The 20,743-nt window shown below is 43.7% G+C and overlaps 1 protein-coding gene across 1 annotated transcript in view; it reads left to right on the top strand.

The window, feature by feature from the left end:
* adgrb3 (adhesion G protein-coupled receptor B3) overlaps window positions 1-20,743 on the top strand; it is a 1,012,398-nt gene that overhangs the window by 927,676 nt on the left and 63,979 nt on the right. The window contains exons 26-27 of the mRNA XM_041188763.1: window positions 1,084-1,179; window positions 12,203-12,242. Of these exons, the coding sequence (XP_041044697.1) occupies window positions 1,084-1,179; window positions 12,203-12,242 (136 nt within the window). The remainder of the gene's footprint in view (window positions 1-1,083; window positions 1,180-12,202; window positions 12,243-20,743) is intronic.

A 20,743-nucleotide genomic window follows, 5' to 3' on the forward strand; every position in this document is an offset into this window, starting at 1 on the left:
CAGAACAATAGCTTTGGACTTGCCAAACTTTGAAATCCTCCTCAAAAAATCATGATAGATTCACAGAAGGAGACCATTCAGCTCACTGTGCCCTTACCAGCTCTTTGAAAGAGCGAGCGAATTAACCTCAGTCTTCTGCTCTTTCCACATAGCCCTGCAAATATTTTCATATTTATTGAATTGGCTTTTGAAAGTTATTGAATCTACTTTCACCACCCTCTCAGGCCTTGCATTCTAACAACTTTTTTTCTTTATTCTGTCATGGGATGTGGTCCTCACTGGCAAGGCCAGCACTTCTTGTCCATGCCTAATTTCCCTTGAGTGGCTTACTAGGGAGTTAAGAGTCAACCACATTGCTGTGGGTCTGGAGTCAAATGTAGGTCAGACCAGGTAAAGACAGCAGATTTCCTTCCCTAAAGGACATTAGTGAAGATGGATTTTTTTACAGCAATCAATGATAGTTTCATGGACACAATTATTAAGATTAGCTTTATGTTCCAGATTTATTAATTGAATTTAAACATAACCAGCTGCTGTGATGGGATTTGAATCCATATCCCCAACGCACTAGCCTGGGCCTCTAGATTACCAGTCCGGTGACATTACCACTAGTCCTCCATCTCCTCTCCTGAGTAAAATCTCATCTCATTTCTCTGCTTCCTTTGCCAATTATTTTAAATTTGTTCCCCTGGGGTTACTCACTCTCCTGTCACGTTAGCACCATGATCGCTTTCCCAGGCTAGTGGACTACTTGTCTATCTGGTAGGGATTTCATTACACTAATGGATGGTCTGTTACGAATGCCTTTGGCGCTGGATCAGGAGGGCAAGCAGTAAAGGAAGCAGGCGCAGCTACACCATATACCCTCCTTCTCCATAACCATGCTGTCACTCACTGTTCTTCCACAATGCATACAGTGACATGATAGCGCAAAATATGGGTTACAAGTTGCACTATCTGTTAAGTTAGCTGTAAAATAATTAAGAAATATGTCTTGCTGCAAAAGTCCATCAAGTTATGAAAGCATACATGATTAGTTATTCAGTTTACTGATTTACTTACTGGGATCTTCCTGTTCAACAGGTCCAAGATGCTGTTCGATGCCATCTGAGGAACTGCCAGGATCCAATAGCTGGGGATACGGCTAGTACGTTTCCAAATGGTCATGCCCGGATCATGGTTAGCGTCACTTTCTTTCATTCTTTATTCTCCTTCTGAATTTTGACCTAATCTGCAGTTTAGGGCGGGTGCGGATTGGACACCCAGCTTACTCCCTGATTAATTTTATGCTCTGTTGTCTGAAGCTGAAGATCAGGTGTCCAGTGCAAACGTGCTCTGTTCTCACCTCATGAGTTTAGTTAAAATCAGGCATTTTTATTATTATTATCATGTGGCAGAGAACAGATGAGACAGTTGGGGGTCACAGTCCTTTCAAAGCACTCCATCCTCACACTATTATTGACAACCAAGCACAGTGTAAGGGAGCAGGAGATATGGAAGCTGCCTCGAGCAAATTGAGATTCTGATGTGTGTTTCTGCATTTCCATTGCTTTCAGTGACAGAAAAATTACTGATCTAAGCCCTCAATGGACACCTCATCTTGCAAAAGAAGATAGTCCAGTTTATCATTTTACTTCCAGAAATTGTAAAGAATAAAATCTTAAGCCATATTTCGCTGTAGCAAGACAAATGATCATGTCTCCCATTAAGTTGGACCTTCAGTGCAAAATATTTTGCCGATTAAGTTGCTGAGATTATGAGCTGATAACAGGCAGTGAGGGCAACAGGGCATCTGGGTTCTGGACAAGCAGGCAAGCAATAGGGTATCTCCTTAACCAATCAGATTGAAAGAATGAGAAATAAACATCACAAGGAAGGTGAATTAAAGGGAGTGAATTTCAAATCAGGTGCAGAAAAAGAAATAAAGCGAGATGAAGAAACGATTGAGTTAAAAGAGAAAAGGAAAGACAGAAAGAAAAGTAAGAAAAAAAAGTAAATTTAAAATTTGCACTGATACAAAAACAAGTTAATGCAGATGCTGAAAATGTGAAATAAAAAAACAGGTCAGCCGATTAGGTAGCTTGTGTGGAGAAAAAAAGAGTTACCATTTCAGATCAACGACTTATTGTCAGAACTTGACCTGAAATGTTAACTCGGGGCAAGATTTTGCCTTTATTCAAGTTGTTTTTGTGTGGCTGGAACACTTGGGCAGAAGGCATAACTTCCCCTGTGACATTGCCAGGAGGAAGCAAACAAGCAGCCAGTTAAGGATGGTGGGTGGGCCTGCCACACCAGTGGCCCAATCAGAGGCCAGCTACTCTGGAGTCTCATCAGTGCCCCTGTGAGAGGTGGTGTTAATTGTATAAATTAAGATTAAGGATATAAAGGGGGGGGGAGGGGGCACTCAATGGATAATTACTCTTCTTGGGTCCATATAAAGAGACACTTATTGATATTGGTGCTGGGTTGTAGAGTTAGGAGCTATACATTTGTAATGTTTCACTGAATAAATCTAAAACTAAGTAAAGATTAACTTCTGCTCTCCTTCACCAACTGGCTGGTTGCTGCGGACAACACAAGGGTGCCTCCATTTTGAGGTGCCCTTGGGAGGGTGAGCGTCAAATATATTTTTACATGGGCCAAGCAGACAAGGCCTGGAGAATGGAACAGAAAACCCTCCAGCGGCAACACTGGGGCCATGGGATAGTCATTAGCTGTTGGCAGCCACTTCCTTGAACCATGGAGACTTCAGCTATGATGCCCCCCCCCCCCCACCCCAGCCACACCCCCCCACCACCACCATACCTCCTCCAGGTAGCTGGGAGGTTAGCTCCATGCAGCTGGTGGCCTCCCAGTGCAGCAGGAGGCAACTCCACCACTGGCAAAATGCCAGAAACTAATGAAAAGCGCCCTTAATTGGGCCATTCATCATTTAAGTTGGCTAGCTGCCTCTGTGTGGGCTCCATGGCATTTTATGGTCCCCCAACACCCTACCCCCTCCACATAACCCTGCCAATGTTACTGCTATCTAGGGCACAGTAAAATTCCCCCCTCTGTTTCTGCACAGTACTCAGTCCGCACCTGCCTAGTACTTCCCAACAAATTCTGTTCTTTTTTTTACATCTGATCTAGACATTGGTTGAGGGATTTATATTGCCCAGGACAATCTCAAAACATTATTTACAGGGCAGTCATTTGTTAGTGTTAACTCACAGCAGTTAATGATAAGAGCTGTTATCACCTTAAATTTCCCATTTATTTGATGTGCAGGTCCCTTGAAGTGATTTAAAAGTGGAATGCTTGCAGTAAAATGGGTAGCCAAAAGGAATTCTCCTAACAGCATTACACACCATATGAAAACTGACATGCAAAATTCAATGAGAGAATATTACTTTTATACTGTTCTCAGTACTGTGCAGAATATTTCATCATGTTTCTAAGATCTGCCATTTAATATACTGTGTAGCAAGCACAGGAGAGGCAGACTGCTTCTCTAGTCAATCTGTGTGAGATGCTGAACCAGTTCTACTTGTGGCTCATCTTTAACCAGCCTAATCTGTCCTAGACTCATAGGCATTTACAGCACAGAAAGAGGCCATTTAGCCTATCGTGTCCATGTCAGTCAATAAAGATCTGACTACTATCCATATAATATATACTACATATCCATACTACTCCTACTACAACACTATACTACACTAATCTAACTACACTACTCCTATTTTCCCGATCTCATATATCAGCTCTGCTTTTACAGTGGGGATGAAACTCACCTCCTTCGCATCCTGGAAATAGAGGAACCGGACTGTCAAAGCCCAACCCCAGACAAGAATGGAAAATACACAGCAAATTAATCAGTGTCTGAAAGAGAAAGATGTAGCTGACTCTTCCTCAGAATATAAGTTATTAATGACAGTTTATGCCTGGAACTTCACTCTGTCCCCTCCCCAGAAGGAAAAACCAGTTTGCACCAGTACACTTATTTCCCAGTTTTTTACTGGTGTACCATTTTAAGGTATACAAGACCAGTTCGGACCAGTACTTTTACTTACCAGTTTTCACTGGTGTTTTCCTTCTGGGTCTCTTTCAAATGCCGACTGAGCTCCCAAATTTTCAGTTTTTAGTTCAGATTTCCATTGGGAAGGCTGGAAAGGCGTGAGAAGCTGGGATTGCTGTCCTTTGGGCGGAAACGATTAAGTAGAGATTTAATAGAGCTGTTCAAAATTGTGAACAGTAAGTAAGGAGAAACTGTTCTCAGTGGGGATGAAACTCACCTGCTTCACAGGAACCTCCAGTGGCAGGAGGATCGGTAACTAGAGACCATGGATTGAAGATAGTTGGGAAAAGAACCAGAAGTGAGATAAGGAGAACAGTTTTACATGATGAGTTGTTATGATCTGGAATGCAGTGTCTGAAGAGGCAGTAAGAGTAGAATCAATAGTAACTTACTAAAGGAAGTTAGATAAATTCATGAAGGGAAAACACTTGCAGGGCTATGGAGAAAGAGCAGGGGAGTGGGATTAATTGGTTAGCTCTTTCAAAGAGCTAGCGCAGGCATGATGGGCCCAAAGGCCTCCTTCTGTGCTGCATCATTCTATGATACACCGTTTCCTTCTTATCTCAAATATGAACGAATTGTCATTTTTTTTTAACTCATTCTGAATTTATTTACATCACTTCCTGTCCACTCGTATTTCTTTGTTCTTTTAATTTTTTTTTTATTTTTTATTTTCCCCTTTTCACCTCTGTGGTCTTCCTGAACCATTCACTACCCCCAGCCAAGAAGGCAGGTAAGCAATTTGTTCCCACAGCTTTTTAACCAATGCTGCATTATAACCATTCACGAGGTGATGTGCCAGATCAGCCAAGCGGTTAGGAAAGCTGAAATTCCTAATATCTCCGCTGTCCAGTTATGTAATAAAAATCCCCCCCTCACTGATGGTCCCAGCCACCCTGATGCCTAAGGAGATCCCTGAAGTATGGACACCATGCTGGAACGTTTTCCATTTCCTGGGAAAGCTCATCCCTGACGGACAATTACATTTTTCATAGTTTGATGTTGGAAGGATGATAGGAGCAGCATGTTCTCTTTTTTTTGACATTAACATTCATTTTTAAAAAAAGCCCATGGCCAGAATTTTCAACTTGGCCGGTGGGTGCAGGTTCGGCTGGGAAACGGACTGCTGACCGCGATTTCATGCTGACTGGCCAATTAACGACCAGCCAGCGTGAAGCGTGCGCTGAAAAGCTCAGCACTGCCAGGGTGGGGCCGGGAGGAGGGCAGGCGATGACATCGACCGGTGAGCGAGGACAGGGAGAAAGTTCCTTGAAGGCAGAGAGCTGCCTTACGGAATTACAGAACCAAAAACCAAGAAATAAAGTTTTGAAAATCAGAAAAAAAATGTCCAAACATTGCAATCAAGCGCCTGAACATATAGTTGATAAAAATACTGCCCATAGATTTTTATTTTTATTTTATTTAATAGCGGAAACATTATCCCGCCCTTGGATGAGGTTTGATGAAAAATATAAAGGCCGTCTGGCCGATTTGCCCATACACCAACCATAAGGTTGGATAGGCCACAAAAAATTGGAGTCAGCCGCGTCATTAATGGCCTTAATTGCCCTCTTAATTGTCAGTGAGTGCACTTCCAACTTTTGCATGTGCCCACTTAGCGAAATATCGCGCGAGCACAGGGTGACGTCGGGACTCTCGCCCGACATCTTCTCGCGCGATTTTATGCCTGATCGGGTTGTGTACTCGCCCACCCACGGGATGTGAAATTCAGCCCCATATGTTTAGTGAATTCAATCCTGCAGCCTGGACTCTTATGCACATTAGTAACGAACTGCCTTGGTGGTAATGGATCCACATGAAATAGTAATGCCAGTATAGAATTGGCAGTGTTCGTTTTGAAAATGTATGTTTCAAGGCTTTACTCTTTGTTCAAGGGTTGGATTAAATCGAGAGTGTACTGACATTTCTATTATGCCTTTCATATCCACAGACCATCCCCAAGCTGTTTTTAAATGCCTTTGAACTACTTTTGAACGTGTAGTCACTGTTGTTTTGTAGACAAACCTGTCAACTAGTACACACACACACAAACAAACGATGAGATGAATGACTGACTAGTTTGATTTTTTGATGTTAATGGTTGAGCGATAAATATTGGCAACTCCCCTATTCATCTTCTAATAGACTCTTTTATGTCTGCCTGATGTAGATTTAACCTTTCAACCGAAAGCTGTTGCCCTGACAATGCAGCGTTACTTCATTACTGCATTCGAGTGGCATTTTACGTTAGTTTAATTACTCTTGCTCCCAGGATCTGACCGCTGTAAAATTCCTTGCCTCCCTCACTTTTCCCTTCTTCCTTCATTCATAGACATTTAAGACCCACGCTTGATGTTAACTAATCTCTATATCTGCATCTGTTTCATCATAGACACTTTTCATACTTGGTGCCATGATTCTTGTTGGTGCTTTAACTAAATAACTCAGCTCAATAAAAATCCCAATGGCTGGAATTTTCTAGCCCCATTTGGTGGTGGGTGTCATGGCAGGCAGGGGTGGACAATATGTCAGGAAAGCCAAAAATCGGTTTCACGCCATCATGAAACGAGTTTGCGACCGCCCACTGCACCCATCAATGGCAGGCCGGGGTTTCCCACTGTCCAATGTCGGGAACGTAATTTTAATGCATTTGCATCTCATCATCGTGCCAGCTCGCCAGAATCATACCCCATGCTAGATCATCCAGGCACATCGGCGCAATAAGAAGACAACTACCTAACCAAAACTAATATCACAAAATATTTTTTGGGAAGAATTATTACTGTTTGAAATAATATTGTATGATGTAAAATCTAAAGAATTAGGAGCGGGAGTAGGTTGATCAGCCTCATTGAGTCTGCTCAACCATTTAGAAAGATCATGGCTAACCTGATTGTGGCTTCAAGTCCACTTTCCTGTCTGCTGTCCATAATCTTTGACTCCCTTGTAGATCAAAAATCTGTCTAACTCAGCCTTGAATATATTCAATGACCCAGCCTCCATTGCTCCCTGGGAAGAGAATTTCAAAGAGTAACAACCCTCTGAATGAAAAATTCCTCCTCATCTCTATCTTAAATGGGAAACCCCTTATTTTTAAACTGTGCCCCCTAGTTTTACATTACCCCACAAGTGGAAACATCCTCTCAGCACTAACCTGTCGAGCTCCCTCAGCATCTTATATGTTTCAACAAGATCACCTCTTATTCTTCTAAACTCCAGTGAGCGTGGGCCAACTGCTCAACATTTCCTCATAAGACAACCCCTTCATTCAAAGTAATTAGCCAAGTGGATCTTCTCTGAACTGCTTCAATGCAGGTATGTCCCTCCTTAAGTAAGGAGACAAAAACTGTACGCAGTGCTCTAGGTGTGGTCTCACCAACGCTCTGTACAGTTGTAACAAGATTTCCCTACTTTTATATTCCAGCCCCTTGCAATAAAGGCCAACAAGATAGTGTATAATAGTGCATGAGTGTTTATTGCCTCATATTAGAATAATGGTCAGGGGAATGTCATGCATGAGTTCTTTATGCAACCATCCATGAATGCAATCAACAGTACATTCTAGGTTTACTTCCCAGTCAGTGTTTCCACTCTTCTCCCAGTCCTACCTGTAGGGAATGGCCACTATAATAAGACCATAACAATTTTAAGGAGTAGTTTCAGGCATTTATGCCCAGAAAATGTGACCTGTTATGATATCATTCAACCTATTCTCTCCCCAACAGTACATGCTTTTGTCTCTTGTACCTACTTTTGCTGTCTAATTTATGATAGTTCCCTGAAATTCCGTCCACAACTCAATCATCCTTGCATTTATGAGGTTCTACCTTATGACTACCTTACTTAGCTCTAAATGTTGCCTGTGTCCCTTGATATATAAACCCTTTCTTGTAAAATGCATGGAACATGTTTGTTCCAAGATATGTTGAAGAAAATATGTAGGAAATTCAACGTTGCAATGAAGACAGGTGTGATAGCACAGGTCGAGTGGGCAGAATTTTACGGCCCCTTCACAGCAGAGGTAGGGCCAGAAAATGAGGCGAGCTGTTCAAAAGTCCATTGACTTCAGTGGGTCCAGAAAATTCCACTGTCGGGAGGAGCCATAAAATTCTGCCCAGTATTTCTGAGACCTGGGCTAATGGTCCAGAGACACGAATTCAAGTCCCACTAGGGCAGCTGAGGAATTTGTATTCAGTTTATTTTACAAAATTTGAGATAAAAAGCTAGTCTCGGTAATGGCAATCATAAAAATGACTGGATGGGTTTAAAAGCGCATTTGGTTCACTAATGCCCTTTAGGGAAGGAAATCTGTCATCCTTACTTGGTCTGACCTGCGTGTGACTCCAGACCCACAGTAATGTGGTTGCTTTTAACTGCCCTCTGAAATGGCCTAGCAAACCACTCAGTTGTATCAAACTGCTACAAAATGTAGTCAGAATAAAACTCACGGACCACCTGGCATCGACCTAGGCATCAGAAATGACAATGGGACATCTTGCATGCCCAGTTGACCTTGCAATGTCCTTCTTACAAATATCTGGGGACTGGTGCTAAAATTGGGAGAGCTGTCTCACAGACTAGTCAAGCGACAGCCTAACATAGTCATACTCACCGAATCATGCCTTACAGATAATGTCCCAAACACCACCATTATCAATGCTGGGTACGTCCTGTCCCACCGGCAGGGCAGACTCAGCAGAGGTGGCAGCATTAAGTTGGGAGGGGTGGCCTTGAGAGTGCTCAACATTGTCTCTGAACCCCATGAAGTTTCATGGCATGAGATCAAACACAGGCAAGAAACATCTGCTGATTACCACCTACCACCTTCCCTCAGCTAATGAATCAGTGCTCCTGCGTTTTGAACACCACTTGAAAGAAGCACTGAGAGTAACAAGAACACAGAATATACTGTGTTCAAACTGAGAACACCCTCCATCATGTTGTGTGGTATTACTGCCATGCTAAATGGGACAAATTCAGAATGATCTAGCAACTCAAAGCTGGGCATCCATGAGGTGCTGTGGGCCATCAGCAGGTGAATTGTATTTAACCACAACCTGTAACCTCATGGCCCAGCATATCTCCCACTTTACCATCACCATCAAGCCAGGGGATCAATTCTGGTTCAACGAAGAGTGTAGGGCAGCATACCAGGAGCAGCACCAGGCATACCTAAAACTGAGGAGTCAACCTGCTGAAGCTACAACACAGTACTTGTGTAGTGAACAGCAGAAGCAGCATGCAGTGGACAGACCTAAGTGATCCCACAACCAACGAATCAGATCTAAGCTCTGCAGCCCAGCCACATCCAGTCATGAAAGGTGATGGACAATTAAATAACTAACAAGAAGAGGCTGCACAAATATCCCCATTCTCAATGATGGAGGAGCCAGCACATCAGTGCAAAAGATAAGGCTGACGTATTTGCAATCATCTTCAGCCAGAAGTGCCAAGTGGATGATCCATCTCAGCCTTGCAACATTCCAGAATTAGTACTGAAGACTTGTGCTCCAGAACTAGCCTCACACCTATCCAAGCTGTTCCAGTACAAATATAACACTGGCATTTACCCGGCATTGTGGAAAATTGCTCAGGTACACCCTGTTCCTAATGAGCAGGACAAATCCAACCTGGCCAATAATCACCCCATCAGACTACTCTCAATCATCAGCAAAGTGATGGAAGTAGTGAGAGTGACTGCCCTTGATATCAAGGCAGCATTTTACTGAATATGACATCAAGGACCCCTAGCAAAACAATGAGAATCAGGAAAGCTGTCCACTGGCTGGAGTCATACCTAGCCCAAAAGAAGATGATTGTAGTTGTTGGAGGTCAATCATCTCAGTCCAAGGACATTACTGCAGGAGTTCCTCAGGGTAGTGTCCTAGCTCCAACCATCTTATGCTGCCTCATCAATGACCATTCCTCCATCATCATCCATTGGAAGTGGGGATGTTCACTGATTGCACAATGTTCAGCACCATTCATAATTTCTCAGATAATGAAGCAGTCCATGCCTGCATTCAGCAAGACCTGGACAACATCCAGGCTTGGGCTGTTAAGCAACAAGAAACATTCGTGCCACACAAGTGCCAGGAAATGACCATCTCCAACAAGAGAGAATCTAGCCACCTCTCCTTGACCTTCAATGGCATTACCATCACAGATTCCCCCACTATCAACATCCTCGGGGTTACCGTTGGCCAGAAACTGAACTGGACTAGCCATATAAATACTGTGGCTACAAGAGTAGGCCAGACGCTAGGAATCATGTGACGAGTAGCCCATCTCCTGACTCCCCAAAACCTGTCCACCATCTACAAGACACAAGTCAGGAGTGTGATGGAATACTCCCCTCTTGCCTGGATGAGTGCGGCTCCCACAACGCTCAAGAAGCTTGACACTGTCCAGAGCAAAGCAGCCCACTTGACTGGTGCCCCATCCACAAACATTCACTCCCTCCACCACTGGAGCACAGTAGCAGCAGTGTGTACCATCTACAAGATGTATTGCAGCAATTCACCTTCAACAGCATCTTCCAAAGCCATGACTGCTACCACCTAGAAGGACAAGGGGAGCAGATACATGGGAACACCACCACCTGGAAGTTCCCCTCCAAGTCACTCAACATCTTGACTTGGAAATATGTCGGCATTCCTTCACTGTCTATGGGTCAAAATCCTGGAACTCTCCCTAACAGCACGGTGGGTGTACCTACTACAGCAGTTCAAGAAGGCAGCTCACCACCACCTTCTGAAGGGCAACTAGGGATGAGCAATAAATGCTGGCCCAGCCAGCGAGGCCCATACCCTGTGGATGAATAATAAAAAAATATATGCTTTCCTGCTTTTCAGCCTCCCCGTCACCTTGCAGTTTATCACAAGGCCTAGGATTCCCAGTCTTGTTTCAGTATTTGATTGGGGAAAAAGCTATGCTTTATTTGCATTCATTGTTGATTGTTCATTAAAGAAAATAAAATAAAGACCATAAATTAAATTAAAGCTAACTTCGACATAATGAGGCAATGAGGGGTCATTGCACAAGATGCAGTGGCCATCGGGGGATCCTGGTTAAATGTAGGCATTGATAATAGTTTTAACATTCGTGCCTAATTCCTGAACCACAGTTACCTTGAGAAAAGCTTGCAAAATAAGCCCTAAAATGTCAAATCCAAGATACGGAGAGTGAAAGTTATGCATTTAAACCCAGTGTTGAGAAATGGAAAGGTTACACATGTCATGTGAATTTTATTTCTCTTTATATATTTGACCAGGGACTTGTTGATCCATGACACTTGTGTTAAGAAGTTTAATTGCTGTTTTCATTTAAAGAACTTGGCCACCTTTATCCTATCAACAGCTTTATGCTGGGTCTTAGGCTGTGACTGTCTTACAAATAGAATAACCTAATTGAATGCAATTACTTTAATTTCTTTGATTGAAAAATGATTGCTTTCTTCCTCTGAATGATTCATTGTTAGTTCCTGGCACATTATATGCTCTTTGAGAACGCTTGTTGAATTGTACTTACCCGCTATTTTTGTCAGTGCTGCATAACAAATGATTGTAATCTGATATGAAGATGTCCCATATGTAGCAGTGCAGAGAGTCCTAATTTAATTGGAATTATCCATTGTCCTCCACATTCTAGTTCGCTTTTATCTTTCCTTCTTTTCTCAAAGTGATAAGAGTCCTGCTTAAAATTCAAGCATTGAACAGGTTGTAAATATTCTGCTACAACAAGAATTCATTTTGTTCATAACAAAAGCAAAATACTGCAGATGCAGGAAATCTGAACTAAAAACAGAAAATGCTGTGAAAACTCAGCAGATCTGACAATATTCGTTGAGGGAGAAACAGAGTTAATGTTTCCAGTCCAACACGTCTTGTCATCGAGTTCCAAAGAGGAGTCCTGTTCGACTCAAAACGTTAACTCTGTTTCTCTTTCTCCAAGATGCTGCCTGATCTGAATTTTTCTAGCACTTTCTGTTTTTAGTTCAATTCATTTTATGTTATTTCATTTTGTTCATTGCCAGTTGAGTAAAGCTAATTTGCTTGAGCGTTTTTTTTGTACACGTTGGTACTTTTTTTATGTTGATGTTGTCATTATTTGTTTTAACTGATTTTGCTGTTTTATTCTAAATAGACAGACTTCGAAAAAGATGTGGACATTGCATGCCGATCAGGTAAGAATTAATGAGTTAGTTATCACTTCTGTTTAATGATCACAATGGGGGTAACTTTGATGTTTGGCAGGGACATAAAACTGGTGACAACAGATTGGCTGCAAATTATACATGATGTTCGATTTGTTGGGAGGAGGAAATCGGGTGAGCTGTATAAGAAGGCTGATCCAATACGTCCCTGCCAAAATTGAAAGTTTCCTCCATGCCTAGCATAAATTCTATCACATCCTTCAGGGCATAACGACACAGGAGGCTTGTGCCTAACTTTAGACAGAGCAGCCTGAATTGGCTGCAAGTCCACATTCCCCCCCACCCCTATCTTCCAAGATGTTGAGATGAAGTTAAAATACTCAGCAATTTCATGCTAAATTCAAACCTAGACCTCATTTTCTGACTGAAACCTTCTCCACTGCAGAAAGGGAAAGTTATTCTGGAAAATGAACAACTTAAATTTTTAAATGATGCAGACCTCACAAAATTTTTTCCCCCACCTACCCGACTCACTCATGAAAAAACAAGTTAAGTGGCTGAATTAAGGACGTGCCCCTAATAGTCTAAATATTCATATTTTAAAGCCTCGTGCATTAGACTAGAAATTTAGGCCAATGCTTGGTGGTTGAAAATGAACAAGGACATCTTATATGCAAGTTATTGTGGCGTATTATTTTGTTGTTAACTCTGAAGATTGTGCTCATCTAGTCCTGGTCTGGCCCCACCCTTGTCCTGAGTTCTCCAGTGCTTTCTCAGTCATCCTGTTTCCCACTCTCCTTATGCTGCCTACCCTTCATTCTCCTCTATCAGGTCCTTGATCTCCTGTTTCTATACCTCAGGCTCCTGATGCCCCATTCTTCTTTCCCCGCTTCCTTGTCTCCTGTTCCCATTTTTTCAGCTCCATGATCTCTCACTCCTTGTCTCTGCCTAACAGTGACCCTCATGTAATACAGTCAGTGCACATCAAAACAAGCTTAGCATTTTTGGGGGAGCTTGGAATGATTTGGAGATTCTGGGATGATTTTATACATGTACCATAATTGTTTCTTTTTTTGGCTGGGAAATGGGAGGACCATCTTGTGTGCAAGACAGTTATACGCAAATGAAAGTCATTGTTGTTTTTGTAGGAATGCCAAGAGAAGCATCATGAGATCACTATGTGGAAAAGTGCTTGCATTCGGCTCTCTCTTCTCCCTTTAAACCTTGGGAAACACAACTTAGAGGTGTTGCTGAGATTATAGGGTACAAGAGAGATGAATTAACGTGCATGGTTGAATTAAATTGATTGTCAGAATACACTATTATGACTAAGGCAGTTTATATTACTTTAACTCCAGTAGACTGTTGAGCTGAGTTATCATCCAGATCAGTTCCTGCCATAGCATCATTAGCATTCACTATTGCCAAAAATCAGCAGAAATGGAAATTAAACAGTGCTATAACTGAGTTAAAATAACTCACGCAACCGAAGTACAGAGTTCCTTGGTGCATGTCCTCATATTCTTAATGATGTATTGGAGGTGTGTATCCACATTCCTGCTGGTCAATTGGAAAAGTATGTGGCCATGTTCACAGTAGTCAAATAAAGATGTTCCTAGTCATTTATTGAACTTGTATGGGATCACTTTCCTAATTAGTTGACTGTGTTCTTAATGATCTATTAAAGGTAAATGTCCCCATGTTGCCGATGGTCTAGTGAAAAAGAACATAAGAACTAGGAGCAGGAGTAGGCAATTCAGCCCCTTGAGCCTGCCCCGCCATTCAATACGATCATGGCTGATCTCATTTCAGCCTCAACTCCAATTTCCCACCCTCTCCCCATAACTTTTCAGCCTGTTACTAATTAAAAATCTGTCTATCTCCTCCTTAAATTTATTCAGCGTCCTGGCATCCACTTCCCTCTAAGGTAGGGAATTCCACAGATTCATTGAGATTCTAAGCCCCTGATGATCCAAGGAGGTGTGTCCGACCATATTGTTTTTGACTAGTAGAAGTGCCTATGCACAAGTTTCTGAAGCTGTGTGGAGGTCCAAGTGCTCATATCCCTAGTCGCCTATCAGATCTATGTGCCCATGTTGTTGATGGTCTAGTGTAGGCAGCTGTGCCAAGGTCCTTATTTGTAGGTATATTTTTCAGAATATTTAACCATCTGGAGCAGTACAATATGCTAAGGTTGTTAAGGGTCTAGTCAAGGTGTACTTGGCCTAGTTGGTGATGGTTTAGTGGAGCTCTGTGTGTCCAGGTTGCTGGTGATTTGGTGGATATCTATGTCTCCAACTCACTGGTAGTCCTCCAGCAGAAAATTTTGACATTGTTTGCAATCAAATACACTTCAGTAATTTCATTTAAATATACTTCAAAACATTCAGTCCCATCGTTTGACATCAAAATATGTAATTTGGAATGTTATTATGGAAAAAACAGTCATCATTTGTCATCAAAAGTACTCAATTGCCATCTTTTAAAATCATTGTGATGCCTTTTGATTGCTCTTGATTACTTCAGTGGTCATTAAAGCATTCGGAAGTGGCCATCAGGGTTGTGGTAAATTTGTGGAAGCGATCATTAACGTTTGGAAACGATCATTAGCTTCAGAAGCAATCGTCAGTTTTCAGTAGTGATCATTAGCGTTCCAGTGATTGTTAATGTTCAGAAATGAGGATTAGCATTCAGAAGCTATCATTAGTGTTCAGAAACTATTGTTAGTGTTCAGAAGTGATCATTAGAGTTCAGATGTAATTGCTGATGTTCAGAAGCAACCATTTGTGTTCAAAAACGATGGTTATTTTTCAGGAGTGATTGTCAGTGTTCAGAAGTGATCGTTCATGTTCAAAAGCAATCATTAGCATTCAGGAGCGATAGTTTGTGTTCAGGATTGAGCATTGGTATTCTGAAGTGATCATTAGTGTTCAGAAGCAATCACTTACACTCAAAGGTGTTTATTGGTGATGAAAAGCATTCATTAGTACTGCAGCCATTCTCTTCACCCCCCCTTTACAGAACCCCCCAACCACATTTGCAGCCCTTCCCACCCAATCTCGCCTCCCGCCCAGCCTCGCCATCCCCTGACCTCCCTGATGCCTGGCCTCGCCGATGCCTGGCCTCGCCTCTTCCTTTCCCCCATGCCCGCGCCCCCGCAGCCTCTTGCCAACATCCTGCTTCCCATGCAGTCCACCAGCTTCTCTGACTGCCTCCGGCCCCCAAGGTTTGCTCAGTACCACCACCTCCACCCCAAGCTTGCCGAACCCCCAGCCCCAGGCTTGGCAGACACTAGCCCCATAGCTTGCTAGGACCCTTGACTCCAGATTACCCCTCCCCACCTTGGGCCTGTCGCTGCACCCGGGACCCTGGCTGCATCCCCATCCCTGCCGTTGACTCAGGCCTACAGCTTCGACCCATCCCTTCCCCCAAACACACACCTCGTCCTGCTTTGTTCTCCCCTCCTGGCTCCTCCTCGTGGTGGCCATCTAATCTGGTCTGAGCATGCGCAGACACCAAAGATGCTCAGGGAGTGGCAAGAGGAGGCCCTGAGCAGGACTCCTTAGTCGCTGCCTGGAGGATTCCAGGAAAAACCAAGTCCCGAAAAGCCCTTGCCTGGGGTGAGGGGGAGACGGGCAAATTCTGGGAAATCCCAGAAAATCTGCGACAGTTGGTCACCCTAGAGCCTCGCTCACCGCCGTCACTCCGACCGTCGGCTTCACTCGCTGTCGCCACTCTGATCTTCAGGCCTCGCTCACTCCGATTGTCGGCCTCACTCACTGCCACCACTCCAATCTTTAGGACTCACGCTCTGTCACTCCGGTCCTCAGGCCTCACTCTCCGCTACCACACAGCTTCCGACTGCTCGTTGCTCCTCCAGTCGTTCTCTCCTCATTTGCTGAGGAGATGATCAGCCCCCTCCAACCACATGTAGAAAGCTGACTGACTCTTTGGGGATGAATTTCCATGGGGGAGCCCCGATGTCCTGCAAAATATTTACAGATTCTCAGTAGTTTAGCCAGAAAAATGACTCCAGTACAACTCTGAGAACTCCTCTGAAAATTCTACCCCTTAGCGTCTACACTAACATCTGGAATATGGTCACTATGTGGGGGAAGTGACCAGAGGAGACCAGGGGGCTAAATTGGATAGAAATAATAGGGGAAAAAAAACTTGCATTTACATAGCGCCTTTTCACAACCACAGGATGTCTCAAAGACAGTGAAGCACTTTTTGCAGTGTAGTCACTGTTGTAGGGAATGTGGCAGCAAACTTCCACAACCAGCAAAGCGAGAATGACCGGATAATCTGTTATTGTGATGTTGATTGGGAGATAAATATTGAACACTGTATCTTTTAAGCCTGCCTGAGAGGGAAGACTGGACCTTAATTTAATGTCTCCTCTGAAAGACAGCACCTTCAACAGTGCAGCACCCCCTTAGAGTAAGAGTATTGAACTTAAAGTCCTGGAATGGGACTTGAACCCACAACCTTCACACCCTGAGGAGGCAGTGATACCATCTTAAAGGGGAGGAGCATTGTGGCTTGAGCAAGTGCTGGTAATTGTGCAGTCGGTGAGCCTGACCTGGGAAACATTAAATAATGGCACAATGTAGGAGAGAGCAGGAGCCGAGGTTCTCTGACGCTGTGCTAGAGGCCTTGGTGAAGGAGGTGGAAAGGAGGAGGGATGTCCTGTATCCACAAAGGGACTCAGAGGTTCTCCAGACACACACTCGAAAGGTAAACTGATCAGATAGCTATCTCAGTCACTGCAAAAATATAATGGCCTGACGATCTGGATGCAGTGTCGCAAGATGATCAATGACCTTGCCAAAGTGATCGAGCTCAGTGAATGTGAATGAATGCCATATTCCTGCCAACAGCAGCACCAGCCTCAGACACTGCTCCATTCACCACACCCCCATCACTCAGCTATCAACAATCAAGACTCATACCTCACATTCAGAGCTTCACCTCACCCCCACACACTTAGCACTGCTGGAAGCCTCATATCCACATCTCACAGCATGTACGTACTGTCAGCTATTCAGCCAGGATAGGCACATCACCCAGACACATTGCACCACACTCATTGACACACTTTCATCTCTCTTGAAGGATAAGGTGGCAGACAACCTGGGGCAGCAGGAGCTAACTGAAGAGGGACAGAAACAACTGCATGCCCTAACCCCCAAGGAGAAAATGGTGCTGGCCATTAATAGGGTGGCATTGTTGAGAACATGGCCAGCAGCAAGGCTGAAATCATCAAAGACAGCATTATCCTCACACCTAATCCTGTTTCCACATCTTACTTCCTCCACACCCTCTCCAGGTTTCCAAGTTGCAGATAGATTAAGCATGCCCCCCTTATTTTCCCCAGATCCCTCCTTGCTCCATAACCTCATCCTAGTGCCTTTCTCATTTCAAATCGCCAAGAGGTAGAATCTGGTCAGGAACTGGAGGAACAGCAGGAAGCCAGTGATGTTGAAGAAACACTCAATCGATTTCACACATCACACCAACTCCACACATCTTATCAGATCAAAGGCAGGATCTTCAGATGGTGAGAGCCCAGCTATGAATGGGCTACAGTCAAGGCAAGTATAGCACAGGTCCCAACTCTCTGGAGGGCGAGATCACACATGGTTCCACTGCAGAGAGGTCAGAAGATCATTACAATGGGACAGTCTCCAGAAGAGCACTGACTGAAATCCTTCATTCAATGTCAAGGAGCATGGAGGAGTCCAGTACCAACTTGCCACAGGGCTTTGAGCAGAGGTTGAGCCCATCTTTCCAGTGTGGAAGTGGTGGCCGACTCCACTTGTGGCCTTGTATCTGACAGCTGACGTTTCAGCCTCCATTGCAGCACAAACCACATCCACCCAATGTCTGTTTGAGTGCTGCAGTCTGAAGCTGAGACTGGTGTCATCATGGCTCTGGATCTCAGGATGCAAAGGAACTTCCAGGGTCAAGCTATCTGTCCTTTTTCAGATTACCAGGCTTGCTGAGGTTCCACCCCAGAGGAGAATGACAGCATTCATCCTCCTACTGCTGTCCTCCACCTCCTTTTCACACTCCTGCTCTTCAGCTGCTTACTGTACAGCTGGCGGGCTGACGCCTCCTAATGGTGAGGTTGTGCAGCATGCAGCAGATCACCACTAATCTTGACACCTGTTCTGCCGAGTACAGCAGGGCACTTCCGGAGCAGCCCAGGCAGCGCAGGTGTTGTTTCCACATGTTAATGATTTACCCTATCACATTTTATATGGCAGTCGGGCTTTCATTATGGGCTGAATTTTATGCTGATGGGGAGGGAAATCATGCGAGATGACGTTGGACAAGTGTCCTGACATCATCTTGCACGATATTTCAGTCAGTGGGTGCATGCAAATGCCAGAATTGTGCCCGCCAACAATTAAGAGGTCAATTAAACCCATTAGCAGATCAATTGTCTGTCATTTTCAGTCACCCATTCAACCTTACAGTTGGTGGACGGCCAAATTGGCCAGGCAGGGATGACATTTCCATTATTAAATGAAATTAATATAGAAATCTGTGGACAGCATTTTTATCACCTGTATGTTCAGGTGCCTAGCTGTGATGCTTGGACATTTTTTTCCTGATTTTAAAAACTTTATTTATTGGGTTTCGGGCCTGTAGTTCCCTGAAGCAGCTCCCAGCCTTCAGGGAGCTTTCTGTCAGCGCTGGCCCGCGCCCGCATTGATGTCATCGCCCGCCCTCCTCCCTCCCCTACCACGGCAGCGCTGAGCTTTTCAGCATATGCTTCATGCTGGCTGGCCGCTAACATTACCCTGCATCATGGGGAAACCTACAATCTGAGCAAAGCAGCATGTTCACCCACCTGCTTCTCTCTGGTAAGAGATAATGAAAAGTTGTCAACTCCCATTGAATAAAGTCAATAACCTGCCTTATTTAACATTGGATGAACTCACTGTGAGAGGTTGTAAATATCTCCAGCTCCAGCTGGAGGAAGCCATATGCACAGAATTTCATGGCTACAGTTACCTTCACAGCCACTGACAGTGCTGTCCTTGCTCAACCCTGAGGTTGCATTTGTGAGTGCAGCAGGTGGCAGATTTCAATGGGAGCATCCCGACTGAAGCACACTGTTCCTCGCTGAGGTTCAAGTAGGAGAATTGCTTCCTGAACCTGGGATGATATGGCATCCTGTTGAGAGCCTTTCCCCCACCCCTCCCTCTTCCAGTGGCTTGTCTTGCTCTGCGTGGCCTCCCTTTGCCAAGTCAAACTGTAATCCAAGGGGAAGGCCTTACTTGTGAACCCATTTCTCAGAGCAATTAATATGTACAGAAGCCTTGATGACAGTAAAATATCCTTCAGCATCTGTCTCAGTACTTCCTGTAGACTTTAGCAACCTTAAACAGTTATCGAAGGCAAAAAAAAACCTTGCAGAATCATAGCAACAGCCAGACAAAATCAATCAGCTACTAACCTGTCAGCAGTTGGTGATCCCTTTAAGTAGCACTGATTGGCGGGGTCCCCTTGATGTTGAAAACACATTACCCCACATGAGGTTAATACAGGCCATTAGCTGGAGTGTTGAGCTCAAAAATGACACAACTGTTGTCAGATCAACATTGCATACTGCTTGACGTCACTATTTGTCTGCTCTGCATATTTCCAACTGACATTCACTTGATGCATTGCTAATGCTCTTACCAATATGATATCCAGCACATTTTGCTCCCTATAGTGTGCACACGTTCCATGGACACCATTTTGGACCTCTGAAGGCAACCGTAGCACCTAAGAAACAGATGCTATTAAGCCCGATTTCTCAACCCAGGTGTCTACAAGCCATATACCATAACATGAATCAGCATTTTTAGAGAATATAGAAAAAAATATTGACAAAATGGAAGTCGGGCATGTAAGGTCATCATAGCCCATTATTGCTATCTGAAGTAATAAATTGCTCCACAAATTGAATTTATTTGGTTTAAAATTATACAGAAGAAAAGGGAGGCTATAATTGTTGACAATTGCCTTTTAATGACAATATATGAGGAGAAGGCTGCATTAGCCACATTAAATCAAAATTCATGATATTAATTCCAGCATTCGGACCAATTTAGGTGCGCAAATGAAGGGCAACCTTAGAGACACGTTGCAAAGTAATGTTTAAGTGTTATGGCAAGAATCCAAAGCACCATAGTGAGGCCTGTTGTGAACATATAATTACATCAGGACTGAGCTGAAAGCATAGCAAAGGTCATGAGGCACTTAAGTATGCACTTTCCATAACGAGAGTTGCTTGTCATATGGATGATGGAGAATATTAATGTGGATGACTATCCAACACAATGTTTATTCATCTTTAGTACTTACATCAGTGAGACCACTCACATTTTCAGGCAATTATTTTAGCTATTGAGCGAGCAAGTATCTCTCCATTTTGCTGTTACTACAGCAAGGACTGTTCAGCTATTATGATAATGTTTATGTTTTATTTTTGATCATGCGTCTTGTAATATGCAAACTATATATTATAG

Source organism: Carcharodon carcharias, chromosome 5 (assembly GCF_017639515.1).
Source record: "Carcharodon carcharias isolate sCarCar2 chromosome 5, sCarCar2.pri, whole genome shotgun sequence".
Taxonomy (NCBI): domain Eukaryota; kingdom Metazoa; phylum Chordata; class Chondrichthyes; order Lamniformes; family Lamnidae; genus Carcharodon; species Carcharodon carcharias.